The sequence below is a fragment of the Protopterus annectens genome, chromosome 1.part2, assembly GCF_019279795.1.
Source record: "Protopterus annectens isolate FY-2018-M chromosome 1.part2, PAN1.0, whole genome shotgun sequence".
Lineage (NCBI taxonomy): Eukaryota > Metazoa > Chordata > Ceratodontiformes > Protopteridae > Protopterus > Protopterus annectens.
The window spans coordinates 445,315,010-445,341,883 of NC_056727.1; the positions used below are offsets into that span (position 1 = coordinate 445,315,010).

The following is a 26,874-nucleotide window of genomic DNA, read 5'->3' on the forward strand; positions in this document are numbered from 1 at the left end:
GGATGCTCTATCCTTCAGCTGGAAAAAAAATCAGTTTATGCATTTCCTCCTCTGCCTCTGCTTTCCAAAGTACTACTAAAAATCAAACAGGACAAGCTAAGGCTGATCTTAATTGCAACAGACTGGCCACGACAGCACTGGTACCCCCTTCTGCGCAGTGTGCCACGCTTGCCCCCATGGCACCTGCCTCAGACTCCTTCCCTGTTGTCTCTGCAGGGGAACCAGATTCTGCACCCTCAACTGCAAACCCTGAACCTAGCAGCCTGGCTAATTACCTAATCTGTCCTTTACCATCCCCCAGCATATCCGTGATGGATATCATTTTAGAGGCTAGGAGGCCTAGTACTAGAAAATCTTATACTGCAAAATGGAAAAGATTTTGTACCTGGAGCCAATCTCAAGGGATGAGTGCAGCAGTGCTCAGTTTACCTCAGATTCTACAATATTTGACTGAGATGCTTCATAAGGGCTTGTCCTTTTCCTCCATCAAATTTCATGCCTCAGCCATTTCAGTTCATTATAACATAGAGCCTCCCCTCTTCTCTCACCCACTGCTCAAGCAGTTCCTCAGAGGGGCCAGAAATTTAAGGCCACCCAGGAGAGCGCCAACTCCAGCCTGGGACCTTAACTTTGTCTTGGAGAAACTCACTCTTCCTCCTTTCGAGCCAGCTACTACTGCAGATTTAAAACTCCTTTCCTGGAAAACAGTTTTCCTTTTAGCAATCACTTCTGCAAGACAAGCATCTGAATTACAGGCCCTTATGGCAGTGGAGCCTTTCATCATCTTTCATGCAGACAGGGTGTCCCACAGAACCAATCCATCCTTCATGCCCAAGGTGGTGTTCAGTGTGGCTCTTAATCAGTCCATTCATTTGCCTACTTTCTTTCCTAACCCACAGAACAAAGGGGAACGGATACTGCACTCCTTAGATGTGCACAGACAACTTAGATTCTACTTGGACAGGATTAAACCTCAAAGGAAATCTGAACAGCTGCTGGTGGCATTTGCTACAGGGACAGAGGGGAAAGCTATTTCAGAGCAAACCATTTCAAAATGGATAGGCCACTGCATTCATTTCTGCTATAAGCACCATGGAAAACCTATCCCACAGGGCATCAGACCCCAATTCAACCAGGGCTGCATCTACCTCTACAGCCTTTCTCAGGGGCATCCCTACAAGGAACATCCTAGAAGCTGCAACCCTGCAGATCTGTACATACTTTCACCAAGCATTATCATTTGCCAGTTTTCTCTAAATCCAGAGCTGGTTTTGCCTCTGCAGGGCCTTATAGCTGGTCCTAATTCTATTTAAATTCCTCCACCCAACCTTAGCTTTGGGAATCTACCCAAATGCAATGACTGCAACAGTGAAACACGAAGAACATAGTACAGTTTTGTACACTTACCATAAATGTAGATGTATTCACTGTTGCAGTCCTGGTTACCCTTCTGCCAGCCCCCTTTCTTCTTTTGGCTATATCTCTACTCTCACTTACTATGCTCAAAAAGCTTTTTGATGTATTTGCTTTTTTGTTGGAGCTATATCCTTGTATTATAGATGTAATTGCTTCCCATTAGGGGGGCACCTGACATCTGGGGCAAGAAAAGCTGATGTAATGGTGTCAGCTGCATGTTTTATACCACTGACGTCATGAAAGAAGGGACAGCAACTGATGTAGGACCCAAGACTTTGTTAATCAGGCTGAATGAGGGCTACTGCAAGCTGATAACCCAAATGTAATGACTGCAACGGTGAATACACTCGAACATCTACATTTATGGTACATGTACACAACTGTACTTTCTTCAAGTTGGTACAGCTTCAGAGGCAGAGTATGCATACATATTTTATATACGTCCCCACCCCCCTTTTCTGCCTATATATATATATATATATATATATATATATATGTGCGTGTGTGTGTGTGTATGTGTGTATACATGCATATGTATGTGTGTGTATAGCAAGTCCCTTTTTTATGTGCTAGTCTAGAAGGGTCAGATAATATTGTGGTGGTAAGGAGATTAACCTAGAAATAAGCAAGGACGTTGGAGGCAATGACGGACAGCTGTACATAGGGCTGCTTGAAGCAACAGTGCCCTAATGTGCAGCATATTTGTGAGCTTTGGGTCTGAGGGTTGTCTGGTGCCATTTTGTCAGTTCTTTCTCGCTGTCAGAGCCTGATACAGCTTTATAGTGTCATTGATTGGCCTGAAACCAAAGTTTAAAACTGTGATAAAGCTAAGTATCCTGTTGTGGAACTGGTTTTCCTTATTTTTGTCTACTGTGTTGTTACATGTTGACTGCCAAGACAAGTACTTAGAGTGTGGGAAACAAATTCCTCACTGGGACTTCGGTGTCAACTTGCCCAACTTTCCCCAGGTCAAATTACTTAAATGTGTACAATTATGGTAAGTTCCTAACACAACTGTACCTTCATTTGCCACCTCCTTTTAATTGCTGCATGGGTGGAGGCTCCATTGGTGAGTGAGGGGTGGGCTCTGGAGTCCTTGGAATATGTTTCAAAAATTTAGGTCATACCTGAAACTCTTTGCTTTCTCCCAGGTAGTTGTCTGCTCACATGTGAAAACTACTGGCCCTCCCATGTCATTATTTATGCCTTTGTCCACCCCCAATCCTGTGTCAAGCTTTGAAAAACTTTAGTGTATGGTGGAAAATGTGTGAGAATATTGTACAGCTGTTTACCTTCATGGTTATGCTGGGTTCAGTACCAGCTTCATAGTATGTCATCTCTAGTAAAAGTTGGCCCTGAGCAGCATCCATCGAGCTGGATTCTTCAGCTACTGTAACTTCTTTGGTATTCTAGTGGGGGGGGGGGTACAGGCTGCGATCTAACTGATATTGTTGTGGAGGTGTCACCCCCTCCTTTTAATTCCTCAGCCTTGGTGGAGTCTGAGGAAGTGGAGGTTTATTTGCTGAAGACCGAGTGAGATAATGAATCCTTCCTCTGCTGCTTTCTTCATTTTCATGTTAATGAAATACTGAAATGCCATTTAGAATAGCTAGTCATCCCTCATTTCTCCCAGTACCATTTTGACCACAAAAACAGAGCTGTATTTCCCTTTGGAGCATGTCATTAAGGATGACATTTCAGCAGCTTGCAATTCATTCCTTTGTAGTCTTCAGTTTCGAACTAGCACTTTTAGACAGACTTCATTGTTGGCTACGACTGTACCTGCAGGTGTGCTCTTTGACTGCATGGCTTAGAAGTTAGCTCCTTTCTAATAATTTTATGAATCAGTGCACCAGGCTGTATTATTTGCTTTACTTGACTGTGAAACCTTATTTTTTGACCCTCACAGGGAGGTCACTGAGGAGCTGCAAAGTAGAGGAGCTTTGACTATTTCTTTGGAGGAGTGTTGATCTTTACATCACTTCTGTCTCTGTTCCTTGAAGATGGTTCTTTCTTTTTGAAGAAAGAAACTGTGAGACATCAGAGATGACCTGATAAATATCAGCACCCGCCAACTTCTCAGCTTCCATCAAAAGTCCCTTGGATTTTATGCAGTCCCACTGGCTTTTCAAATTACTTCCATGGGTCACCTAAGCTGGAGGTCTGTTACCTAGTTTTTTCCATTTTGGAAGCATGTCGCCAAGGCATCTGGGTTGCGTTTCTTATTGAAAGATGCTCTGTCATGGAGTTGTTTGGTGTACTCCATTCAACTTTCTCTGCTAGACTTGTTTATGTCAGTGGAACTGGTAGTGTAGTTTCATTCAGTTATGGCTGTGGGGAACTGTAGAGGTAGATCAGTAAGGGAACAGGGATTTGTTGTTGTGATTTTAGTGCCATAGAATAGTAGGATTTTCTTTATTTTGGACCTCAGTAGTTTAAACCGTCACACTAGTTGTGTGAATTTTTTTATTGTGAGAGTTCAGACCAGGACTTTTCCAGTGGACCATACGCTATTAGCGGAGACCTTATGCTTCTCATCTTTGGGTTTGTAGGTCTCAGTCTGCAACCTGGAGACTTAGTTCTTTCTTTTCCACTCCCCACAGCAGTCCCTAACTTACAGGATGGTTGGAGATCCCACTTTTTGTCTAGTTAGGTCACAAGAGTCAGTGGAGAATCATGCCAGCATTTGTCTCCTGGGGCCAAAGATTTTATTTTAATTATTTATTTTTTATGACCCCTTTCACTTGATTTTTGTGGCATGGCTTAGTCCCTGTCACTTCAGACTCTTCCCCATTCATTTCATACTCAACACACTGTTCTCCTTCTGTATAATTCTGGTGAGGTAGTTTAAAGGGTACATGTCTGAGGACCATTCATCATTTTTCCTTCCCTTTTTTTTTCTTTTTTCTAGGCAGTGTGCAGTGCAGTGTTGCACAGGCTTGTGTGTGCCTTCCCAATACACCCTGTCTGTCGCCACCCCATCCCTGTGACTAAGCACAGTTCGTAGGTAGCTTCTGGCCTTCACAGAAAACTCCCTTGTAGAGGTGTACACCAAACCCTGTCCTTTGGTGTGCAGGTTAAAAACCTCCCTTCACATAATGCATGTTTTCTTGTAGGTGGAACTCTGCTAGCGTGAGTCTAAAAACTGGAAACATTTGTAGTGTGCATGTTCTGTAACTTCAGGGACATAAAGATTAAGACAAATGGGGCATATTCCTGTGATCATGGGGACTTGAGATTAAAAACAAAAAATAAAAAAACGCAAAAGATGACAGAAGGTGGAAACACCAAGTGCTTCACCCTTTGTAGAAGGTCTCTTTTCAGCATCAGCCGACATATGAAACTCATCTGTGTTTTTCGTTTTAAGTTGCAATGCTCACTAAGGAAAGCAAAACTTGGGGCACTTTTTTCATATGCTCTGATTCTTGTGCAGATTTGACAAATGGAATCTGGGTGGAATAGATAATTTAAGAAGTATTCTCTTAATTGGTTTGTAAGGTAATTGGTATCATTTTAAGTTAAATTGTTGTGCCTGATTTTGGATGGAAGTGGCGTGTTACTGCTTATTTCATTATTACTGTGTAGTTTATTATTCTGCCCCTGTGCCTGCCAATCGTCTGGCCCACTTTCATTCCTTCCTCCTACTATGAAGACAAGAGCCATTTGCCACGAGGCTGTCCCCAAGACAGACTATCATTTTTTTTTCTGATGCTAATCAATTTTCAGTGATTTGATGTACATGCCATCTGAAGACAAGGCCTGTTATTTATTATTTATTTTATTTAACATGCGTTACCCAGGATAGTCTGACTGGACAGCAAGTGTCCATTTTCATCTGTGTCCTGGGGAGAAAAGCTCCATACAATTACAAAGTAAATAGTGTACAACTTACAGAAATACAGTTACAAAATTAATGCAGCAGAAGTTATGAGTGAAGTAATTAAGCAATAACCCACGCCTGGGTGTGAGTAATGCTGGATTTACCCACTGCTGGTATGGTTTGGTCAAGAGAGCAATGCCAGAGTGGCCAAACAAAGACAACCGTGGGTAAATCCAGCATTACCCACACCCAGAAGAGGGTTATTGCTATTATACAGTGACATTGTTTAAGAAAAAAATACTTACTTTTCTTAAATAATGGCATTTTATAATGCCTCCATGCTGCCCTTCCACAGCTGTCCGGTATCTTGGAGCAGTTTTGATGTACTGCGCATGCGTATGCTTACGCAGTACATCAGAGCTGTGTGTAGAGGAAGCAATGGAGAAAGGATGATCTCCGTTGCTTTTTTAAAGTTGTCTCGCTATGTTAAATGAGTTTAACATAGCGAGACAGCTTTAAAAAATGGAATGGAAAAAGGAAGATCTCCGTTGCATTTTATTTTATTTTTTTAAGATATCTCGCTATGTTAAACTTGTTTAACATAGCGAGGTTACAGCAATGGAGCTCTTCCATTCTCATTTGCTGCCTACCACACAAAAAGAATTTAAAGACTTATACTAATGGAAAAAGTCCGGGCAACCGGACCTTTTTCCATTAGTACAAGTCAGATTTACAATGGGCATGCTGACCAATCAGCATGCACGTTTTGGAATATTAATGGAGGGTCATTGTATAATATAACATGTTAACAGTGAGAGGTAGTAGAAGTATTAGCAGCTGATATACCAATTGTGAACATTGTCCATTTTGGGATAAACAGATATCATGTACAGTATATACAGTGAGCTTCGATAGAAAACATGGGTACAGTGTTGCAAGGTATAGATGTATGACACGTATATACACATGCATATATATGCATACATACACACACACCCACCAATGCATGTACATATAGACAGATATATGTATATATATATATATATATATCTATATATATATATATATATATATATATATATATATATATATATATACACACATGCATACACACACACGTGTGTGTGTGCGTGTGTGTGTGTGTATGCATTTTATATATATATATATATATATATATCTATATCTATCTATATATATATATATATATATATATATCTATATATATCTATCTATCTATATATATCTCTATATATATATCTCTATATATCTATATATATATATATATATATATATATATATATATATCTATATATATATATATATATATATATATATATATATATATATATATATATAGAGAGAGAGAGACTTTGTTAAAGCCTGTTTACTGTTACCTTATCTGGAGAGTATGCCTGATTCCACATATGTGCTCTGAGGGATGCAGTATATGTGCACTGCTTAGAAGAGAAAACTGCACGATCCCCACCACTTTGATGTGTACTGTGACATTCATCCTTCAGTGGCTGTCAGAATGACAGGCCAAGTGGCATCCCTCCTCGAGAATGGCCAGCCATAATCTCCTGCTCATTCCCCCATTCTTCAATCTTTTTGTCCAGTGCCCAGGCCTTTAGTTGGTCCTTAACCATCTAGATCTTATGTTCCATGTAGCCAGCATTTTGTGAGGGTGCACTTTTAAGAAGCTTGTCATTCTAGATAGATTATCCTTTTCTTCGGTTACTTATTCTCAGAGGAGGGTTGTTATGTCTGTTCAGTGTGTCCTTGAAGTACTTTTGATTTGTTTGCGCAGATTGATTGATTGTGGAATAGAATAAATACTAGAAGTACTTCATCTTGCTTACAAACTTTATTTGATTGTAGAATAAGTAGTTGTGCATTTAGAGAATGAACTGAAATGTTCTGTAAGAGACGAGTCCATGTTTGGTAGGCTACCTTCTCTTTACCCATTTTCTTCCTTGTCTTTTACTATGTGCTTTTTATGATTTAATATTCTTCATTTGAATAGTCACTGGTGTGGTTACATAAAAGTATCTTTCTTTCTGTATAGTAGCTTCAAAACCTCCTCTGGACCCCATCATTACAGTGGAGGGACTCAGGAAGAGAGTCAGTCGTAATCCCGTGGAGACTGCCATGGAATTAAAGGAGAAACGTTCCCGAACTCAGGAAGCAAAAGACATTAGAAGAGCCCAGAAGGAAGCAGCTGGCTTCACTGGAGACCGGAGTGCATCATCTACACCTGTGAAATTCACAAGTAGAGGTCGCAGGCCCGAACTTTATCTTGAAAAAGGAGAGGTGATAGACTTTGCATCCCTGAGTTCCTCTGATCGCACTCCACTGACCAGCCCCTCACCTTCTCCATCTCTGGATTACTCTGCTCCAGGAACCCCGGCTTCTCATTCAGCCACTCCCAGCCTACTGTCTGAAGCAGACCTTATTCCAGATGTCATGCCACCACAAGCCCTTTTCCATGGTAAGTGCCAAAGGTTATTATACTATGCAAATGATACTTTTGGTATCACTTGCTGAAATTTATTAGTCTTCAGGGTCATGACCGTTTGTGTTTTTTTTTCCCTTATTGAAGTATTCTGAAATGTTGTAATAAAAACATTTCAAACTTCCTGACTTGCTTCTTACATAATGATGTGTCCTTTGTACATCATTAATCATGTAACTTCCCTTTTCTGTAGTTATACGCTGCTGTCCAAATTAAGGAAGTAATGTCAGTTGCTTTTGCTGAAATTCACTGTTTATCTTCACTTAATGTCATTTTATGCTGATTGTACTTCTGAGTACTGTATTTCCACTCTGTGCCTTCAAGATTTGTTGATTTTTGCTGGTAAGTAGTGCATTCACTTTCTTGGGTTTACCATTCTTATTTAGTCCTTTAACAAATTTTCTGTAGTCCACAAGTGAGTGCTATGGGGTGAAAAAAAAAAAAGAAAATTTATTATCATAAAAAGTGTGTGGTCGCCCTAGAGTGTGTTGTCATATGCACATAATTCCCTCTATCAGGGAATTCAGAAAGTTCTAGAAAGTTAAAAATCATGAAAAATGAAAATCCTTCTTACTGTCAAGCCTGCAGAAGAGCATCAAAATGTTATTTTGACAGGACTTCTCAAATGACTCCAGTTGATGGGATTTCTTTCTTTCGTCACTCAGCACCTTGTTTAAAAATTCAGTACCCATTGTTTGCAGAAGCTTTCTCTTTCCATGGTTCACACCGTCATATCTTGTTTGGTTTGAAGTGTGTGCCCATAATACAGGCCTGTATGTCTCTGCTTCTCACACCATCCTAATCTCTGCAGCTGCTGCAGGAAACATGCTGAAATTCTATGCTAAAATAAATGTCTATGTTAAAGCTGCCTAAGCTGATGGTGTCTTTGGTTGTTCTTTGTATTGTGTTAAGTCTGCTATTGCAGGGCATCCCTGCCTCATAATATCACGATGGCAGAGACAAAGTTAAGGCTATGAGCTTCCTAACGAGGATCATCCACTAGTCTTGGCTTTGAGTCTGTTTTTCACCACTTGCTTACTTTGACTCTGAGCATACTCATGATGAGGTTCTCTTACAGGTTGCAAGATGACTGACTCCTAAAATCTTAACTGTAGATGATACAACCATCATTGGTAGCCTAGTATGTTGTAAGACTTTAGCTCACATATTCTGAAAGAAGCAGCTGTCATATTTCTTAAAACGTTTTTTTTTTGCCGCTTACTAGCTTCATCTCTGAATGTGTATAAAAATATATATTTGCTCTGCTGGAAAAAAATGGAACTCCCTTCCTGCTGAACTAACCACCAATCGCTCCTTGCCTCATTTCAAAATATCTCTAAAGATACACATGCACAATGACTATGTCCATGTCTAAACCCTGACTAACCCACACAATATTCAGACTGAGTTATGACAAAAAGTTTCTCTCACTCTTTTCTAGTCCCTATCAAACCCAACATTACTCAAAAAATCTATTAATCCATCTTAGCCCTCAAATGTAATTCCCCTTTAGTCTCTCCTTACCATCCTTCAATTAAATTCTTTTACCCCTTTATATCTCTCTAGCTTCCATTATCAGGACTATAACCTCCTTTTCAGCCTCTGCTGCTTCCTACCTAACCAACCCTTCTCTTATTTCATTCTTCCTTTCTTCCTTAATGATCATCCTTTTCCCATACCCACACTACTCTTTTATGTTTATTTTTTCCCTTTTTGTATTTCTTTCCATCTCCCTCTTTGTTGTTGTCTTTCTCATATATAACTGTTACCTTACTTTGAACTTTTTATTAAATATGTAACCTATTTTATGTCTTTTGATTTTTGTTAAATTGCTAAATATCACTGTAACCTGCATTTTAAATATTTATCTGTTACTTGGAGCTTTGCTCCCCGGGCCTCCGCTGAAAATGGATATGTATCTAGTCGGACTTTCCTGGTTAACAAATGTAAAATAAAATAAAATAAACAAAAACATTTCAGTAGGTATTAAACATCATTGTTCTTGAGCTGAGAACTTTGTTACTTTGTTTGTGGTCCTAGAGGCTCTTGAGAATGCCTTGAAACGCAAGCTTTTCCTTGTAAAATTCAACAGTCCTGGTATGGTAGCCTAACAAACTGTGTGGGACTCGCTTCCTATTCTCTGTGAGTAGGCCAATAGCAAGAGCTTTTGCTTTAAATTGTTACCCCCCCTCCCCAAGTTGAGGTAATATCGGGATGTTTTCTGCTCAGGCACCTTAAAAGGCCAAGTAAAAATGCTTCTTTGTAATGGTGAAAGTGTCTCAAGGGAAAGTAAGCTTTTGTTGAGTAAATCTTATTCTGCTTGGGACATTAGCTTCATAATCAAAATACTGTTACATTTGTCATCCATATTCATTAGCTCAGGGGACTCGATGTTTCTACCATAGACAACAGTGTTTGTTGTGTGTGTGACTTACACAACAGATCTTCCTGCTTTGGGTTATGTACAACAAGCCCTGTTTTTTTTTTTTTTTTTTTTTTTTTTTGTGTTAATGTTAGGACCAGGTTTCTTTGAATAGCAGATTTATAACTAGAAAGACATACCTCTGTATCTTGGGTATATGCCAACAGATCCGATGATGTTCTTTGTGTTTCACTGTTGCAGTCATCACATTTGGGTTATCCCTGCCAGGGTAGCCCTCATTTGGCCCGAATACCTGAGGCTTAGTATTTCTGTGTCAGTTGCTGTTGCTTCAGGACTGACGCCAGGTCGTCAGTAGTGTAAAGTAAGGCAGCCGATTCCATTACATCAGTCTTTCTTGCCAAGGAGCCCAAAGCAGAAGCAGTTTGCACGAGTGCCAGTCGGCCGTTACCTGAGTTTTTCCTTTTCAGAATTGAACTTGAAGTCTTGTAAAGCTAAGTACCCTGTCAGGGATCCTTTTTTCTTGCTCTAGCCGATGTCAGAAAAAGTTAACAATTGTCTCGCCTGTGGGAAGCAAATACCATACCGAGATTTTCATTCTTACTGTTTCGCTTGCTTAGGCCCAGACCATGACATCCCCCGCTGTCGCTTTTGTGCTTTGTTCAATGCCAGAACTATATGTCGTTGAGCCCTTATTGTAGCTAGATATTTTCGCTCAGTCCACTATTTCCGATATAGCTTTGGTAAGCCATCTGACAGCAGATCTTCTGAAAAAACGTAAGGATAAAGACAGAGACAGACCACACAGGTCTGAACCTACCAATGATGCTTCCATTAAGCTAGTAGTCAGTTTTTCGGTCCTCAGTGAGGCGCTTTCACAGCCCTTGATGCCCGCTTCTGTGGATTCACAGGCCACTACCGAGACCCTTTCGGAGTGCGGTATGCCACAAAACTCTTCATCGATTAAGGATCCTGTGGTTTTCTTTACCTTGGATGGGTCCGGAGCCGCTGAGCAGACTCCGGCTTCCGCAGCAGACCTTTGGCCATTCCTCCTGTCCTGGATGTTGTAGATGATGTTTTCATGGCATCTAGTTTGACTCCTGCTCCCAGGAAACCTGACAAGTATAGAGTCCCTGACTCTCACAAATTTCTTTTCAAAAATCCTACTGCTGAAGGTCATCTCCCAAGGGCCTAAAGGAATTAAAGTAACTTCTGCTAAGAATCCCACCCCCTCAGATAGGGATTCCCGAGCACTAGAAAGATGGGGTAAAGAAGTATACATCTCTGCTTACTCTTGCTATTAGAGCACTAAATTTTCAGTTGCATATGCTAACAGTTCAGCAGCATACCATGGAACTCCTAAAACAAAAAATATATATTTCCTGCTTGTGCAGAAAGTAGAGAGTTACAAGAGTTAATGCGTTCTGCAAATCAAGTAACTAAGCACACCTTACACTTTGGTTTTGATGCCCTAGAAGCATTTTCCAGGGCAGCAGTCACTGGTTCTGTCCTTTGAAGGCATGCTTGGCTTAAGGAACAGCCCTTGCCAGACCATGTAAAATCTAAACTTTTGGATGCACCCTTGCACAAAGACTACTTATTTGGCACCAAGGCAGAGAAGGTCTTTAAAAAGATGGAAGAAAAAGCTAAATATATGCAGAAAGTTAAAAGATTTCCAGCAGTCCCAGCCACCCAGGTTCAGTATGGAATTGCCCCTCCAAGCACTGATCCTTTCCTCCCCTTTTCAAGTCAGTTCAGCTCAGATCCCGGGGAAGCAGATCTCCCCCCCCAGACAACAGCCACAGGGAATGCAGAGATCAAAGCAATGGAGTACCTCCACTTCTAAACCAGGGAGTGCAAAGCCACCCCCTCATGGTAAGAACTCACAAGGACTCTACACTTCCACCCCCTCCCTCTGCCCACCTGCACATGCTCCTGGGAAGAAAACTCTCCTTCCATGCAAGCACCTGGGCCACCATTACCAGCAACCGCTGGGTCCTCAACATAGTGTCCCAGGGATACATATTTTCTTTCCACACTCTACCAACCACAAAAGGGTTCCCAGATCTTCCCCCAAACCAGTGGGCAGAGGCCAAAAAGCAAGTCCTTTCCCTGCTCTCTATGAGGGCAATAGAGCACATTCCTGCAGAACAGATAGGCCAAGGTTTCTACTCCAGGCTCTTCCTGGTACCCAGAAAAGAGGGCACGTGGCACCCCATCCTTGATCTATCCATTATAAACACCTTTCTCGTGATAGCAAAATTCAAAATGCTCACCTTCCAGCAACTACTACCTATGCTCTCCGAGGATGCTTGGCTAGCCACCCTAGACCTAAAGGAGGCCTACCTACACATCCCAATCAGGGAATCATGCAGGAAATATATATGTTTCAGGGCAGGATCACTGCACTTTCAGTTCTCTGTGCTTCCCTTTGGCTTATCTACTGCTCCCAGAGTTTTCACAAAATGTCTGGCTCCTGCCATTGCGTTTTACAGGCAAAGAAATATTCAAATTGACCTCTTCTTAGACTGCCTAATTCAAGCAGACAGGAAAAGCAGCTCAAGTGCCTGGCCGTTGTAAAGGCACTACTGACCTCCCTAGGGTACAGTATCAACGAAAAGAAATCCAAACTAGTACCCACCCAAAAAATTATATTCATGGGAGCAGGCCTGGACACAGCATCCCAGATGGCATTCCTTACACCAGAAAAGCAAACTTACCTGACAGCTTATTTCTCTCAACTAGTCACCAGACCCAGTTATCCGCAAGAAAATCCTGCAAGCTCTGGGTTTCATGGCTTCTTGCATTCTACTCATTCCATATGCCAGACTGCATATGAGGAAACTTCAGTGGTACATAAAAAGCCTTTGGTGTCGACACTCTCGAGACCTGGAAACTCTCTTATACCAATGATACCTCGTCTAAGGAAAGATTTCAGCAGCATGCTACCACAACAAGGAACTACCCTTCTCACAACCCCACACCGCCCAAACCTTCACCACAGAACATTAGACTATGCCTGGAGTGCACACCTGGACGGCAGGTGCATACAGGGCCAATGGAGCCCACATCAAATACATCTGCATATCAACCAAAAAGAGATGTTAGCTGTTCAGCCTGCATTGACATCTTTCAGGTCCCTTCTCTCCCCAGAGACTCTACTGATCAAAACAGACGGCAGCACCACTTTGATGTGGTATATCAGCAAGCAGGGAGAGACTCACACCTACCCCTCTGTGCAGGCTCGCCATGACCCTTTGGCACACAACCTCGGTCATGCAACTACACCTGTTAGCACAATTCCTGCCAGGCTCTCTCAACTCTCTGGCAGACAACTTGTCTAAATCTTTTGGACCCACACGAGTGGTAGCCAGACCAAAGAACCTTTACCCTTATAACTCGGAAACGGGGCACCCCGAAGGTTGACCTCTTTGCTTCCCACTCCAACCATCAGCTCAGCAAGTTCTGCACCAGGGAGCCTCACTGGTGCAGAACTTGCTGAGCTGTACCAGTGAGGCTCCCTGGTGCAGAACTTGCTGAGCTGTGTACCAGGGAGCCTCCCTGCAGGACCTGGAAAGTGGATGCTCTATCCTTCCAGTGGGTCAACGTCTCGGTCTGTGCAATTCCCCCACTACCTCTCATTACCAGGGTACTGCTCAAAATAAGGGAGGAAAAAACGAGAACAATCCTGATTGTCCCAGACTGGCCACACCAGCACTGGTACCCACTGCTGTGCAGCCTGTCACCTCTGCCACCATGGCATCTCCCTCAGATCCCAACACTCCTGACCCAGAGGGAGGAGAATTCATGCATCCTCAATTGCAGACCCTCAATTTGGGAGCCTGGCTTATTCCCTGACCACTGTACAAGCTGCCATCTCAGTAAACCGGTTCTAGATGTTATATATGAGGTCAGATGCTCTACCACTAGAAAGTCTTATGCTGACAAATAGAAAAGGTTCTGCACCTGGATCCAGGCTAAGGGAGCCGATACAGCACAGCCCTCCCTACTTCATCCTGGATTACCTGGCTGACCTACTGCACAGTGGTCTATCATTTTCCTCTATTAAAATTCATGCCTCTTGCCATCCCTGCTCATTTCAGCACTGAGCAGTCTCTTTTCTCACACCCTCTCATCAAACAGTTCCAAAGAGGGGCTAGCAACTTGAGGCCACCCAGAAGAACACCTACCCCAGCTTGGGACCTAAACTTTGTGCTGGAAAAGCTCACCCTGCCCCCCTTCTGAACCAGCAGCTTCAGCAGAGTTAAAGTTTCTCTCATGGAAGACAGCCTTGCTTCTGGCCATCACTTCAGCAAGAAGAGTGTCCGAGCTACAAGCACTAATGGCTGTAGAGCCCTTCATCGTTTTCCATGCTGACAGGGTCTCCCTCAGGACTAACCCATCCTTCATGCCAAAAGTGGTGTCCAGTGTAGCTCTCAACCAAATCCATTCATTTGCCCACCTTTTTCCCTAACCCACAAAACAAGGGGGAAAGGATACTGCACTCTCTAGATGTGCACAGACAGCTCAGATACAGCTCATATTCTATCTAGACAGGACTAAATCATTTAGAAAGACTGATCAGTTGTTAGTCAGCTTTGCTGCAGGAGCAGAGGGCAAAGCCATATCCAAACAAACCATTTCCAAATGGATAGCGCACTGCACCCATTTCTGCTACAAGCAGCACGGGAAACCTCCCCCAAGGGGGTCAGGACACACTACCAGAGCAACCTCCACCTCTGCAGCTTTCCTCAGAGGTGTCTCCACCAGGGACATCCTGGAGGCTGCAACATGGACATCTGTTCATACCTTCACCAAGCATTACCACCTGCCTATCTTCTCCAACTCCAGGGCAGACTTCACCACTGCAGTCTTGCAGGGCATCCTAGCCAGTCCCGAGTGTTCTTGGCTGCCTCCTCCCTTTTCTTCAGCTTTGGGAATCAACCCAAATGTGATGACTGCAACAGTGAAACACTAAGAACATGGTACAGTTGTGTACACTTAGCATAATTGTAGATGTTCGAGTGTATTCACTGTTGCAGTCCTGGTTTCCCTCACTCCATCCCTCTTTTGTCTGTCTCTCTCTCTCTCATCTTGCAAGGAACCTTTTCGTATTTTCTTTCTACTGGTGGGGTTCTTCCACCATATCCTAGCTCCCACTTGGGAACTTCTGACAGGTCAAGAAAAACTGATGTAATGGGCGTCAGCTGCTTTATTTTATACTACTGACGACCTGATGTCAGTCCTGAAGCGACAACAACCTACGCAGAAATAATAAGCCTCTGGTATTTGGGCCGACTGAGGGCTACCCTGGCAGGGTTAACCCAAATGTGATGACTGCAACAATGAATACACTCGAACATCTACATTTATGGTAAGTGTACACAACTGCACTTTGCTAATCTTCATTCATTCCTTGCTGATGGGTATCTGTTCCGCCTCGGAACCGAGTCGGCTGTTGTAACAAGTTCGTGCCAGCCAAAAAACTCTTGAGGTAAGCTTATACATAGTGCACTCTCTCTGTCACCCCAGATCTCATTTGCCGCATATACTACAAGACTTGTCAGGCCAGCTCTCAAGCCAAGTCATTTAAAATTTTTATACATTTAAAATTGTTCTCGGTTACTTGTAAAATTTATTTTTCTCTATTAGTCGTTTAGAGTTTGCTTACCCTTTGAAGTATTTTCTTCTTTCCTTTACCAAGTTTGTGGTATTCTTCGTACCATTGCTAGTACAGACCTTCCTTTACCTCTGAGGTAATTCCCAGTGCCATTGCTGGTATCTCTCCCTTCTCTTCTTTCTCTCTCGCTCTCTCTCCCCTTTCTTCCTTTCTTTACCCATTGGGTATTTCTTGTCTTACCATTGTTGGTAAACAAACAACAAAAAAACTCCTTTCTTCATAGTGCGTCATTTGCTGTTTGTGTCGTATATACTGTTGTTGGACAGGTGCTTACTCTAATTTTGATGATGGCTGATAAAAAAGGAACGGGCTTCAAGCATTGTGATAAGTGCAGTAAAAAAAATGCCCAATACGGACAGTCATTTGTCTTGTGTTTGTTGTCTTGGGGTACAGCATTGGAAAGTTGAACGTCCATGTGACATATGTAAGGGCTTTAGCACCCGTACTTTGACTAAAAGAAAAAAATAAATTGATTCTCAAGGGTCTTCTAAAAAAACTCCTTTCTCGGAGGCTATTTCTGAGATGGTGGGCTCAACCCCTCCTAAAAAGGAACACAACAAACAAAGTCATTCTGTTCCTTTATCTCCACACCTCCGTGACTCTAAATTGGTTAAATCTTCAGAACCAAAAGCAAAACTACCTGAATTGACAGCAGAAATCTCGGCACTAGGGCCTCAAACCCTATTTACAGTGCCGTCGTCGATACCAGAATCTCAGGCACAAACTATGGTGCTGTTCTCAGCACCAATGCTTCATCCTTCAACTATGGTACTGTCCTCTGCACCAGTGCCGCAAGCTCCCCTGACAGTACCTCTTGTGAGTATGGAACCATCCAAAAAAACTATCTTCTATGGTACAAACTACAGCTACAGTACAGATCCCCCTTTTGGCACCAAAAATAGTTTTCCCAACTCCAGTCACTGTCTTACCCTCCATACATCTTGCTGGTCCTTTGACCATGGTGGCGAAAGGTGAGGTATTGCCTTGGACCCAATACTCCCTGTTGGCAGATCCCTCTTTTGGACAGCAGTGCAGTCCCTTTTTAGAATGCCCTGATTCTCTGTTGGGGATAACAGCCCGCTCCTCCAGAAGCCTTTCGGAATTCGAAGTAATGAGATTCGTGGATCAGCTATTGGTGGCCAGAGGATTTCCAACTCCTGCCAAATCCTCCCTCCCACCTGGAGCCGAGAAATTTTCTCCACAGAATCCGACGTATATTCCTCCTTCGACCTCCTTGGAGGTATCGGAGCCCTCGACACCTATCCCGGTACCGGCTTTTTCGGTTCCATTGGTAGACCTTACCATGGCTCCAGAGCCTATCCTATGGACATAGACTCACTTTGAGCCAAGCCATCCTTGGGATCGTGACTGAGCCGTTGGTACCATGACCCCTAGTACGGCACCATCTACTATGGTTCCAGTTGTCTTAGTGGCACCAAGTCCTCTTGTGGCTCCTTTCCTGGGGGTGGGCTCATCGGAGCAGGGTGTGACGCCGGTCCCGAAGTTGTCTTTCTTGGTTCTGGGCTCCCACTCTTCTTCAGGCAGGCCCACTTTCTGGGTGATGGAGAAGGCACTTGCCTCTGCAGGCTCACAGTTCCTTTGGCGCTGGAGACTCCTACATTTCTGTCCTCTGAACTGCAGCTGACACAGTCCACTACTCTAGGACATCGAGCACGGGAACATCGATACCCTTCTACAAAGTACCCCCTCTTCAGATGCCCCGAAGATACAGACTAAGATGAAGGGGAAGGGTCCCCACAGTCGTCTCCTGAGGATGTCTCCTTTGGAGACATACTGGAAATTTTAAAGCAGCAGGGAGACTGGAAGCCCACCAACCCTTCCTCTGAGGAGTCTGTATTCTTGCAGGCTTTCCGTGCTCGACCTTGTACTTCTTGGGTGACCTCACCTGCAGATGGCCTGGTGCAGCTTATCATGCAGTGCGTTTGGAGGAATCCTGACACTGTTGAACCTATTCCCCGTAGACGAGATAGAATTCTTTCTCCACTGGAGGACAGTCCACATTGGTACAAAGGCCTACCAGTAGACACTATGGTGGTGGTGGTGGCGGCAGCCACTAAGAAAGAGCTCGGCAAGGAGAGCTATATTATCCATGCCCCAAACTGTGAGTCTCTGGCGATTGACAGGTTACGTAAGTGGGTGTTTTCTTCATTGACCTTTGCCATCCAGTCCTTGAATTACATGGCACACTTTACCCGGCTCCAGAGAGACCTAATTTTGGAACTCTCTGGAACCTTAACAGGAGCAGTTTCTAACGAGGTATGCAACAAAGTTGCCTTACAGCTTGCCACCCTGGAATCTATATCTAACTCGTCCATGCGGTTAATCTGTCATACTACCAAAGGGCCAGCTAGAGCAGCGGGTGCAGGTGTTGTCATGAGACGTCATGCCTGGATGCGCCTATGTGATTGTGGACCATTTAAGGGTTCCTTTCTCAATGCTCCAGTGGAAGCTTCCACTCTTTTTGGCCCAAAAGTGAAAGACACATTGGCAAGGTGTGAAAAGGATGGCAAGACCCTGTCTGCCATGGGCGTACGTTTTTCCACCCCCAGCGATCTTACTGTAGGAATCAGAGGAGTGGAAAGATGTGGTACAAGAAGTCCCAGGGTGCTTTCCGTGACACACCTGACGAGTTCACCCCCACCGGGGCAGAGGGGGAAACTCATCTGGAAGATGCCCCCACAGAGGCAGAGAGGGTCCGCATAATCGGGGATCCAGAGATTCTTTCTCTGGACAGCCCTATCAGAGCGTCTGAAGAGCATCCCAGTCGCTTACCTCTGGAAGCAGTCGGTGGATGGTTTTCTCTGCACCACTTTGCCTTGCAAATGATAACCACAGATTTTTGGGTGTAGACGATAATTACAGGATGTTATCACATACCTTTCAATCTTTACCCAAGGTCAGAGGGAAGCAGCAGCTCAAGAAATACAAAAGCTGCTCTAAGGAAGTAATCCAAGCGGTCCCACCAGACCACATAGGATCCAGATTTTACTCAAGGTTCTTTTTAGTGCCAAAAAAGACGGGACTGGATGCCAATCTTGGACCTCAGCTTCCTAAACAAATTTGTTAAACAAACAAATTTCCGGATGGTCACAGTTCAGTCTGTACTACCTTTTCTAGAAAAAGACTGGATGTGCTCGATGGATCTTCAGGATGTGTATTACCACATAAAAATGGGCAAATGCTCCAGAAGACTCCTCTGCTTCTGGCTTGGAGACAATCACTACCAGTTCCACGTGCTGCCCTTTGGTCTCTCTATGGCCCCCAGAGTGTTCACCAAATGCATGGCAGTGGTAACAGCTCACTTGAGACTGCAAGGATCCCGGGTGTTTCCGTATTTCGACGATTGTCTCCTTACTGCCCCCACCAAGTGTCTACTGGTTACAGCCTTCCATTACACTCTACATCTAGCAGCATCCTAAGGGATCTCAGTAAACGAGGAGAAGAGCAAGTTGACTCCTTCGCAAACCCAGGGGCAACTTTCAACACCCAGTCTTGCCTAGTCTCCCTCCCACTGTACAGACTAGAAAGGCTGAGATCTCAACTACGCGTGATACTCTCTCAGGACAAAGTTTCACCTTGGGCAGATCTTCAGCTGTTAGGACCTATGGCAGCATCAATTACGATAGTTCCCCTGGCAAGACTACACATGAGGCTTCTTCAGTGGCTTTTACTAAGACAGTGGTCCCCTTTGACTCATTCTATGTCCATTCAGATCCGCATAACAAATCTATGCAAACAAGACTTAATTTAGTGGATGAAACCAGAGAATGACCTATGGAGCCCTCCTTTCTCCCCCTCCCAGCCCAAGGCCATAGTGACCACAAATGCTTCCCTGATGCGGGAGGGGGGCATTTCCAGGGAAAGACAGTCCAAGGTACTTGGTCACCTATGGAGGCCAACCTGCATGTCACTGTTCTAGAACTGAGGGCAGTGCTTCTAGTGTTGCAAGTATTCCAATCTGCCCTCCCATCAGGGACAGTTGCTATCCATTCAGACATGTCTGTAGTATGGTATATCAACAAACAAGGGGGAACCAAGTCCTAGCCATTGTGTCGAGAGGCCATGAGAATTTGGCAATGGGCGATAGCTTCCAACCACTTTCTGACAGCAACACATATTCCCAGGGATTCCAACTTGATGCAGACAAACTGAGCAGATGCATCCCCCTGCCTCACTAGTGGTCCCTCAATCCTGTCATAGTGGCGAAGATCTTCAGTCGCTGGGGTCAGCCTTGCTGCGATCTATTCACATCCCCCACATACCACAAATGCAACAGGTACTTTGCCCTAATTCCTTTGCAGGGGAAGTCCCTGAGGGATGCTCTAGTACACGATTGACCCACGGGACTACTGTATGCTCCCCCCTTTCTCTGATCCCATAGTTTCTAAAGAAGGCTCTTTGGTTGAGAAGCAGAGTAATCCTCATTGCACCCTATTGGCCCCGACAAGTCTGGTTTCCCTTTCTTTGGCCTCACCTAGTACATCAACCATGGATTCTGGATCCAACTCCGGAATTGCTGTTGCATCCACAAGGGTTGTTGCATCCAAAATTATCGAGCTTCAAGCTGACGGCTTGGTTCCACGACTTCTGGTATTCGCCAGGCAAAATAACCCATCCTCCCCTGTATGTCACATTATTCTGGCTTCTCATAAACCATCCACCAGGAAACTTACTTCAGCAAGTGGAAAAGATTCATAATTTGGTCTCAAGAGAAGGGAATAGACCCATTTTCAGCTCTGCTTGATTTGGTACTGGACTATTTATCAAACCTCCTCCACTCGGGAGCAGCAGCTTCAACTATTTAAGTACACCAGGTTGCTGTCTCTGACTTCCACAATGGCTTCCAGGACTCATCATTGATTTCTCACCGTCCTTGTAAGATCTTTTTGAAAGGTGTTACACACATTAGGCCTCCCTTTAAAGAGCCAGTGGAGCCCATGAATTTAACACTAGTTCTACAGTTCTTGACTCGTCCACCTTTCGAACCTGCTGCCACTACAAAAACATTTTTGTCCTAGAAAACTTTATTCCTGGTAGCTATTACTTCAGCAAGATAAATATCTGAATTGCAAGCCTTGTGCATAAAACGTCCTTATATTGTTTTCCATAAAGACAGAGCATTACTCTGGACTAATCCCACCTTCTTACCCAAAGTTATTTCTGATTTGACTATTAATCAAACAATCGACCTGCCAGTTTTCTTTCCAAATTTTTCTAACAAAGGAGAATACTCTGCATTTACATGATGTGCATAGACAATTGCGATTCTACGTGGACAGGTCTAAATCACTACGACAGTCTGACCAACTGTTCACATCTTTCTCAGGACCAAAATTGGGAAGATCTGTTTCCAAAGTGACTCTATCAAAATGGGTGAGAGGTTGTATTTGCTTTATTTATCAACAAAACAACAAAGCTGTTCTACCATATTAAGGTCAAAGCTCATTCAAACAGGTCAGTCGCAACATCTATTGCCTTTCATGCAAGAGCTTCCATGGATGACATTTGTGCAGCAGCAACATGGGCCACCCCTTATACCTTTATCACGCATTGCAAATTAGATTTGGGAGAGGCACTTTGGGTAAGCTTAGCTGGAGAGTTTTTTTTGCTGGTGCGAGCTTGTTATACGGCCGACTGTGTTCCGAGGACTGAACCGATACCAATCAGTGGTGAATGAATGAAGATCAACAGCACAAATGGAACGTTATGGTAAGAAGATAACTTCTTTTTATCTTTATATTCTGTAAATTCCATGGTTACAGGAGGTTCTGCTGTTTCCTTTGTGCCCAATAAGAAGGGTAATATTCTTTTTGCCTGTTTGGTTGAAATGACAGGCAGAAGAATAGCTGCTGCGTATTCTTGCTTTAAGAATGAGTCTGCTGCTCACACGTGTCACATCCATTTTGTCATCAGTGCCCACTTGTACCAGGCACTGTACTCTATAGACAGCTACTCCAGTACTAAAGTGTCTTTTGGGAGAAGGCTTTTCTTTTGCCATTTTTTTCCTGAAGTCCTCCTGCCTATAGACTTCTCCTGCTGCTTTAGAAATTATTTTGGGACACTGGGATTCCGCTACTTTATAATTTTATAAATTTTATAGTAATGTCATTTGGTACGTCTTTAACTTTTTTTTCCCCTAACAGATGCAGGCACCAGTTTGAATGGGAGTGAGGAACTTGGGATCATGGAGGTGCTTGTTGCTGCCCTAGAGCAGGGATGTATGGATAGGCTTAGAAGGAGTGCACTCACCTTGAGCATGGAAATGCAAAATTCTGACTGAGTGAGAGGATGCAAGGATAAATGTACCCAACAACAACTGGAGGGCGATGTGTCATTGATACTTGGATATGCCAAATATTCACTTTTCTGATGTGTGGCACGTCATAATGCATCTTAGTATGTGAGCTTTACTACGCAAAGTAGTGGCTGGATAGTCTGCTGTCAATGGATGTTAGTCCATGGCGTTTTTATTGCTGCAGTCAACTTGTCCTTGTGGAGGGTGGAGCTTGTATGTGTCTGTGGCCACTAAGAAGCATTTGTACTTGGCCTGCAGAAAGAAATTCTGGTCCGGCAGAGGGCACAGAGGATTAAGGCCCAGAGCTTTTAAATGAGCTGATTCTTGTAATTAGCACGGTATTGGACTTGATTCTTCCCATCTCCATTTACGTACATTGTGACTCTGAGGAAGTCACTTAATCTGACAGTGCTCCTGAGTCGCCCCTGAAAAGGGGCACTTTGTCCAGTGGACTTAACCAGTTAACAGATTCACTTCAAAATGTGTTTTTTAATCTGATGTCCTTCAAGGATGCATCTGCAGTCCTAACAAATGGGTTGTCCTGTCGTCAGGCAGCCCTTCGGTCGGCCGGATTCCAAAGTCTGGGTCTGGCCTCGGCTGGTGTCGCACTTCACCCGACGTCATCTCTGCTGGTCTTCGGGTATAAAGGCATCAGCCGACGCCATTTTCCCCAGTCTTTCTTGTCGCGTGGCACCCGAAGCACAAGCTGTTCGCAAGTGCCGGTCGGTCAGATCCAGAGATTACTACTACCGAATACTACTTCGAAGACTTCTAAAAAGCTAAGTACCCCGTTGGGGACTCTTTCTTGCCTCAGCCGATGTCAGAAAAAGTAAATAACTGTTTAACTTGTGGGAAACAAATACCTCATAAAGATTTCCACTCTTACTGCTTACCTTGTTTAGGCCCAGACCATGACGTAGCAGCCTGTTTGGCCTGTGCTTCCTTCAACCGACGAACGCTTAGGCGTCGGTCGGAGTTTGCTGAACAGTTTTTCGGCTCAGATTTTGGGTACATTATGCCGTCGGATCCTCCGACTTCTCAAATTGTTAAAAAACGCAAAGAAAAAGACCGACACTCGTGGTCCGCGGTTTCGGCCGAAACCACGGTTAAGCAAATCGCGAGTGTCTCGGTTTCGGCTGAAACTGAGCAAACGGGTCAATCTTCAGCCGAATCCATGACTACTACCGAGGCTCCTGCTACCCTAGTTGAATCGGCCTCTGAAGTTTTGCCTACTAATGTGGTTCCTATAGAATTATCAGACACCATCCCTTTGGATGTTTCTACCCCAGCATGTGGTGCTGCTAGGCCTCCTGCAGCCATGTCTATTAAGGCCTTTGCCAGGGCTAAAGCAGCCAAAACTGCTAAATCAGTGCCTGTTAAGCCCCCCTCACACAGGCCCAGTTCCAGTTCTCAAATGCTTACTCTGGCAGAGGATCTCATCTCTTTAATTAGGGGATCCCAATCTCACCCAGACAGGGCCTCTCAGCCTCCAGAAAAGAGAGACCTAGAGCAGAGCCCCCAGAGCCAGTGTCCTCAGATGATTCTTCTGATGACTCAGACATTACAGACCATCCAGAGGCTCCTTTTTCTACCTATGAAGATTCTGATGCTGAAGAATCTATTCCATCTGCCTCTCCACCAGAGGAATTTTCCTTTGGGGAAACCTTACATGCCATGAGAGAGCAATTCCAATGGCAGGGACAAGATTTCTCAGATTCAAGAAAAAGGCTTAGGACCTTTCTACACTTACCGCAACATAGGCCCTTGGCTATACCTCCAGTTCTGCCTGTTGTGGATGATGCATTTAATGATGTTTGCACTGCTCCTGATACTTTACCTCCAGCCCCTGCCAAACCAGATAGGTTTTACAGGGTACCGGACACTCATCACCACCTATACAAGGCCCCACTTGCAGATCCTGAGACTATCTCCCAGGGGCCTAAGGCAGTAGCCGACCTCAGCAAAACCCTCTCCCTTCTGAAAGGGAATCCAGGTCCTTAGAGATGGGGTAAAAAGTTTACACCTCTGCTACTCTCTCAGCTAGAGCTTTGAACTGTCAGTTTCATATGATCCAATACCAAGAGTTTATGCTTGATCAGTTAACTAAGAAACTGTCCTCTGATGACTCCTCAGATAAGAAATATGTTTTAGAAATGGTGAATAACATTCAGCAGGTTAGTAACCATTCTTTAAAATGTGGCTATGATGCACTGGAGGCTTCATTTAGATCAGCCATGACTGGCACAGTTATAAGAAGGCATGCATGGTTGAAAGAACAGGTCTTGCCGGATCATGTTAAAGCAAAGCTGTTAGATGCTCCTATGGATAAGGCCAGTCTATTTGGTTCTCCTGCTCAGCAAGTAATGAAGAAAATGGAAGAGAAGGCAAAATCTGTACAAACAGTTAAGGATTTCGTACAGGTTCGCCGCCAAGGTTTAGCAGGAACTGGCCTTCCAAAAATTGGTCCTTTCCAGACTCCTCTAAATCTCAGAGAGGCAGGAATAGACGTTCGAGGCAGAAATCAATCCAGAGGAGGTGCCTACAGAGGACGCCAGTGGCAAGGCAATAACCAGCGAGGCACAGACACAACCACTGCCACTGCAACAGGACAATCACAGTGACTTGGCTCTGACACCGCCTACCAGGGAACAAATAGCAGCACCCTTAGGCGGAAAGTTAGCCTTATTTTCAAAAAATTGGCACTATATCACGAAAGACAAGTGGATTTTGCAGACCATAGACCAAGGCTACAGGTTTCACTTCCACACCTTACCAGTAAAAAGAGGAATGCCAAACCTACCTCAAAATCAGAAAGCAGAAGCTCTAAAGCAGATAGCTCAATTAACAAAGATGAGAGCTGTGGAAAGAGTACCACCAACAGAATAGGGCAAAGGATTCTACTCCAGACTCTTCCTAGTACCAAGAAAAGAGAAAAGTTGGAGACCTATTCTCGACCTGTCCATTTAAACACATTCATCATTGTCCCAAAATTCAAAATGCTGACCCTACAGCAACTTCTTCCCATGCTGGGCAAGGAGTGTTGGCTGGTAACTCTAGATCTCAAGGAGGTATACCTGCACGTCCCCATACGACCAAATTGCAGAAGATACCTCAGATTTCTTGCAGGATCAGAGCATTATCAATTCTCAGCATTGCCCTTTGGCTTATCTACTGCGCCCAGAGTATTCACAAAATGCCTGGCATCAGTAATCGCTCATTGCAGGCTACAGGGAATCCAAATTTATCCATACCTGGACGACTGCCTGATACAAGCGGACAACAAAAGCAAGCTGACAAAAGACTTACAAAGAGTAATTTGCTTACTACAAGCCCTGGGATACACAGTCAATTTAAAAAAGTCAAGACTGATACCATCCCAAACAAGAACATTCTTGGGTGCGGAATTGGACACAGTAAAACAGATGGCATTCCTAACTGCAGAAAAACAAGAACAACTCCCTCTTTACTTCTTGGCATTAACAAAGCAGAACAAACTAACAGCAAGGAAAGTACTGCAGGCCTTGGGCTTCATGGCATCATGCATAATCCTGGTCCCCCATGCCAGACTGCATATGAGAAAGCTACAGTGGTACCTAAAGAATTTATGGTCTCAACACAGGCACAGCTTAGAAACCGAAATACCACTAATCCCATGCCTGAAACAAGAGTTCCTATGGTGGGCTCAAGCATGCCAGTCAAACCCAGGCTTGCCCTTCCACAACCTTCAAGCAAGCCAAACCATCACAACGGACGCCTCAGACCTAGGTTGGGGGGCACACATGCTGGACAAATGCATACAAGGAATATGGACTCCAGACCAGCTGCACCTGCACATAAATCAAAAAGAAATGCTGGCAGTAAAACTAGCAATCCAGAATTTCAGACCATTCCTCAAAGAAGGCCATTTAATGATAAGGACAGACAACACCACAGTCATGTGGTACATCAACAAACAGGGAGGCACTCATTCATACCCCCTATGCAGAATGACTCTGGACCTTTGGAATATGGCTCTGAGCTACAACATCCAGTTACAGGCAATATTTGTACCGGAAAAGAAAACATCCTAGCAGACATGTTAAGCAGAACTACCTCGGATGCTCACGAATGGATGCTACACCCGGACATCTTCAAGGCCATCACAAAGAAATGAGGAATGCCACAAATAGACCTATTCGCATCCCCACTCAATCACCAGCTCAAGAAATTCTGCACAAGGACATACCACCCACTTGCATGGAAGGTGGACTCTCTATCCTTCAGTTGGAAAGGCCTGACAGCATATGCATTTCCACCTCTTCCTTTGATGCACAAGGTACTACTGAAAATCAAAGAGAAATGCCCAAGGATAATTCTGATAGCTCCAAATTGGCCAAGACAACACTGGTATCCATTGCTGAGGAGCATGTCTCGGGGGAGAACGTGGACACTACCCCTGATGCCTTTGATGTTAACTCAGAACGACTACAACATCATGCATCCAAACCTAAAAACTCTGCAACTGACTGCCTGGAACATCACATAACAGCAACTAACCCAGATTTATCCCAAAGGGTTAAAGACATTATCCTTGAGGCCTGCAGACCTTCAACAAGAAGGAACTATGCAGGAAAATGGAAAAGGTTTCTCATTTGGAGTACTGAAAGAGGAAAAGATGTGTCAAAGATAGATATTGCTAACATCCTGGAGTACTTGGCAGAGCTTCTCCATACAGGCCTGTCCTATTCCTCCATCAAGATACATGCATCAG

At 44.0% G+C, this 26,874-nt stretch overlaps 1 protein-coding gene across 2 annotated transcripts in view; it reads left to right on the plus strand.

Annotated features, from left to right (window-relative positions):
• KAT14 (lysine acetyltransferase 14) overlaps positions 1 to 26,874 on the plus strand; it is a gene marked incomplete in the record, with an annotated part of 1,940,697 nt that overhangs the window by 1,313,290 nt on the left and 600,533 nt on the right. Inside the window, 1 exon segment of one of the 2 annotated variants that reach the window (XM_044056925.1) lies at positions 7,305 to 7,724. In XM_044056925.1, coding sequence (XP_043912860.1) covers positions 7,305 to 7,724 — 420 coding nt within the window. 2 annotated transcript variants of the gene reach the window in all.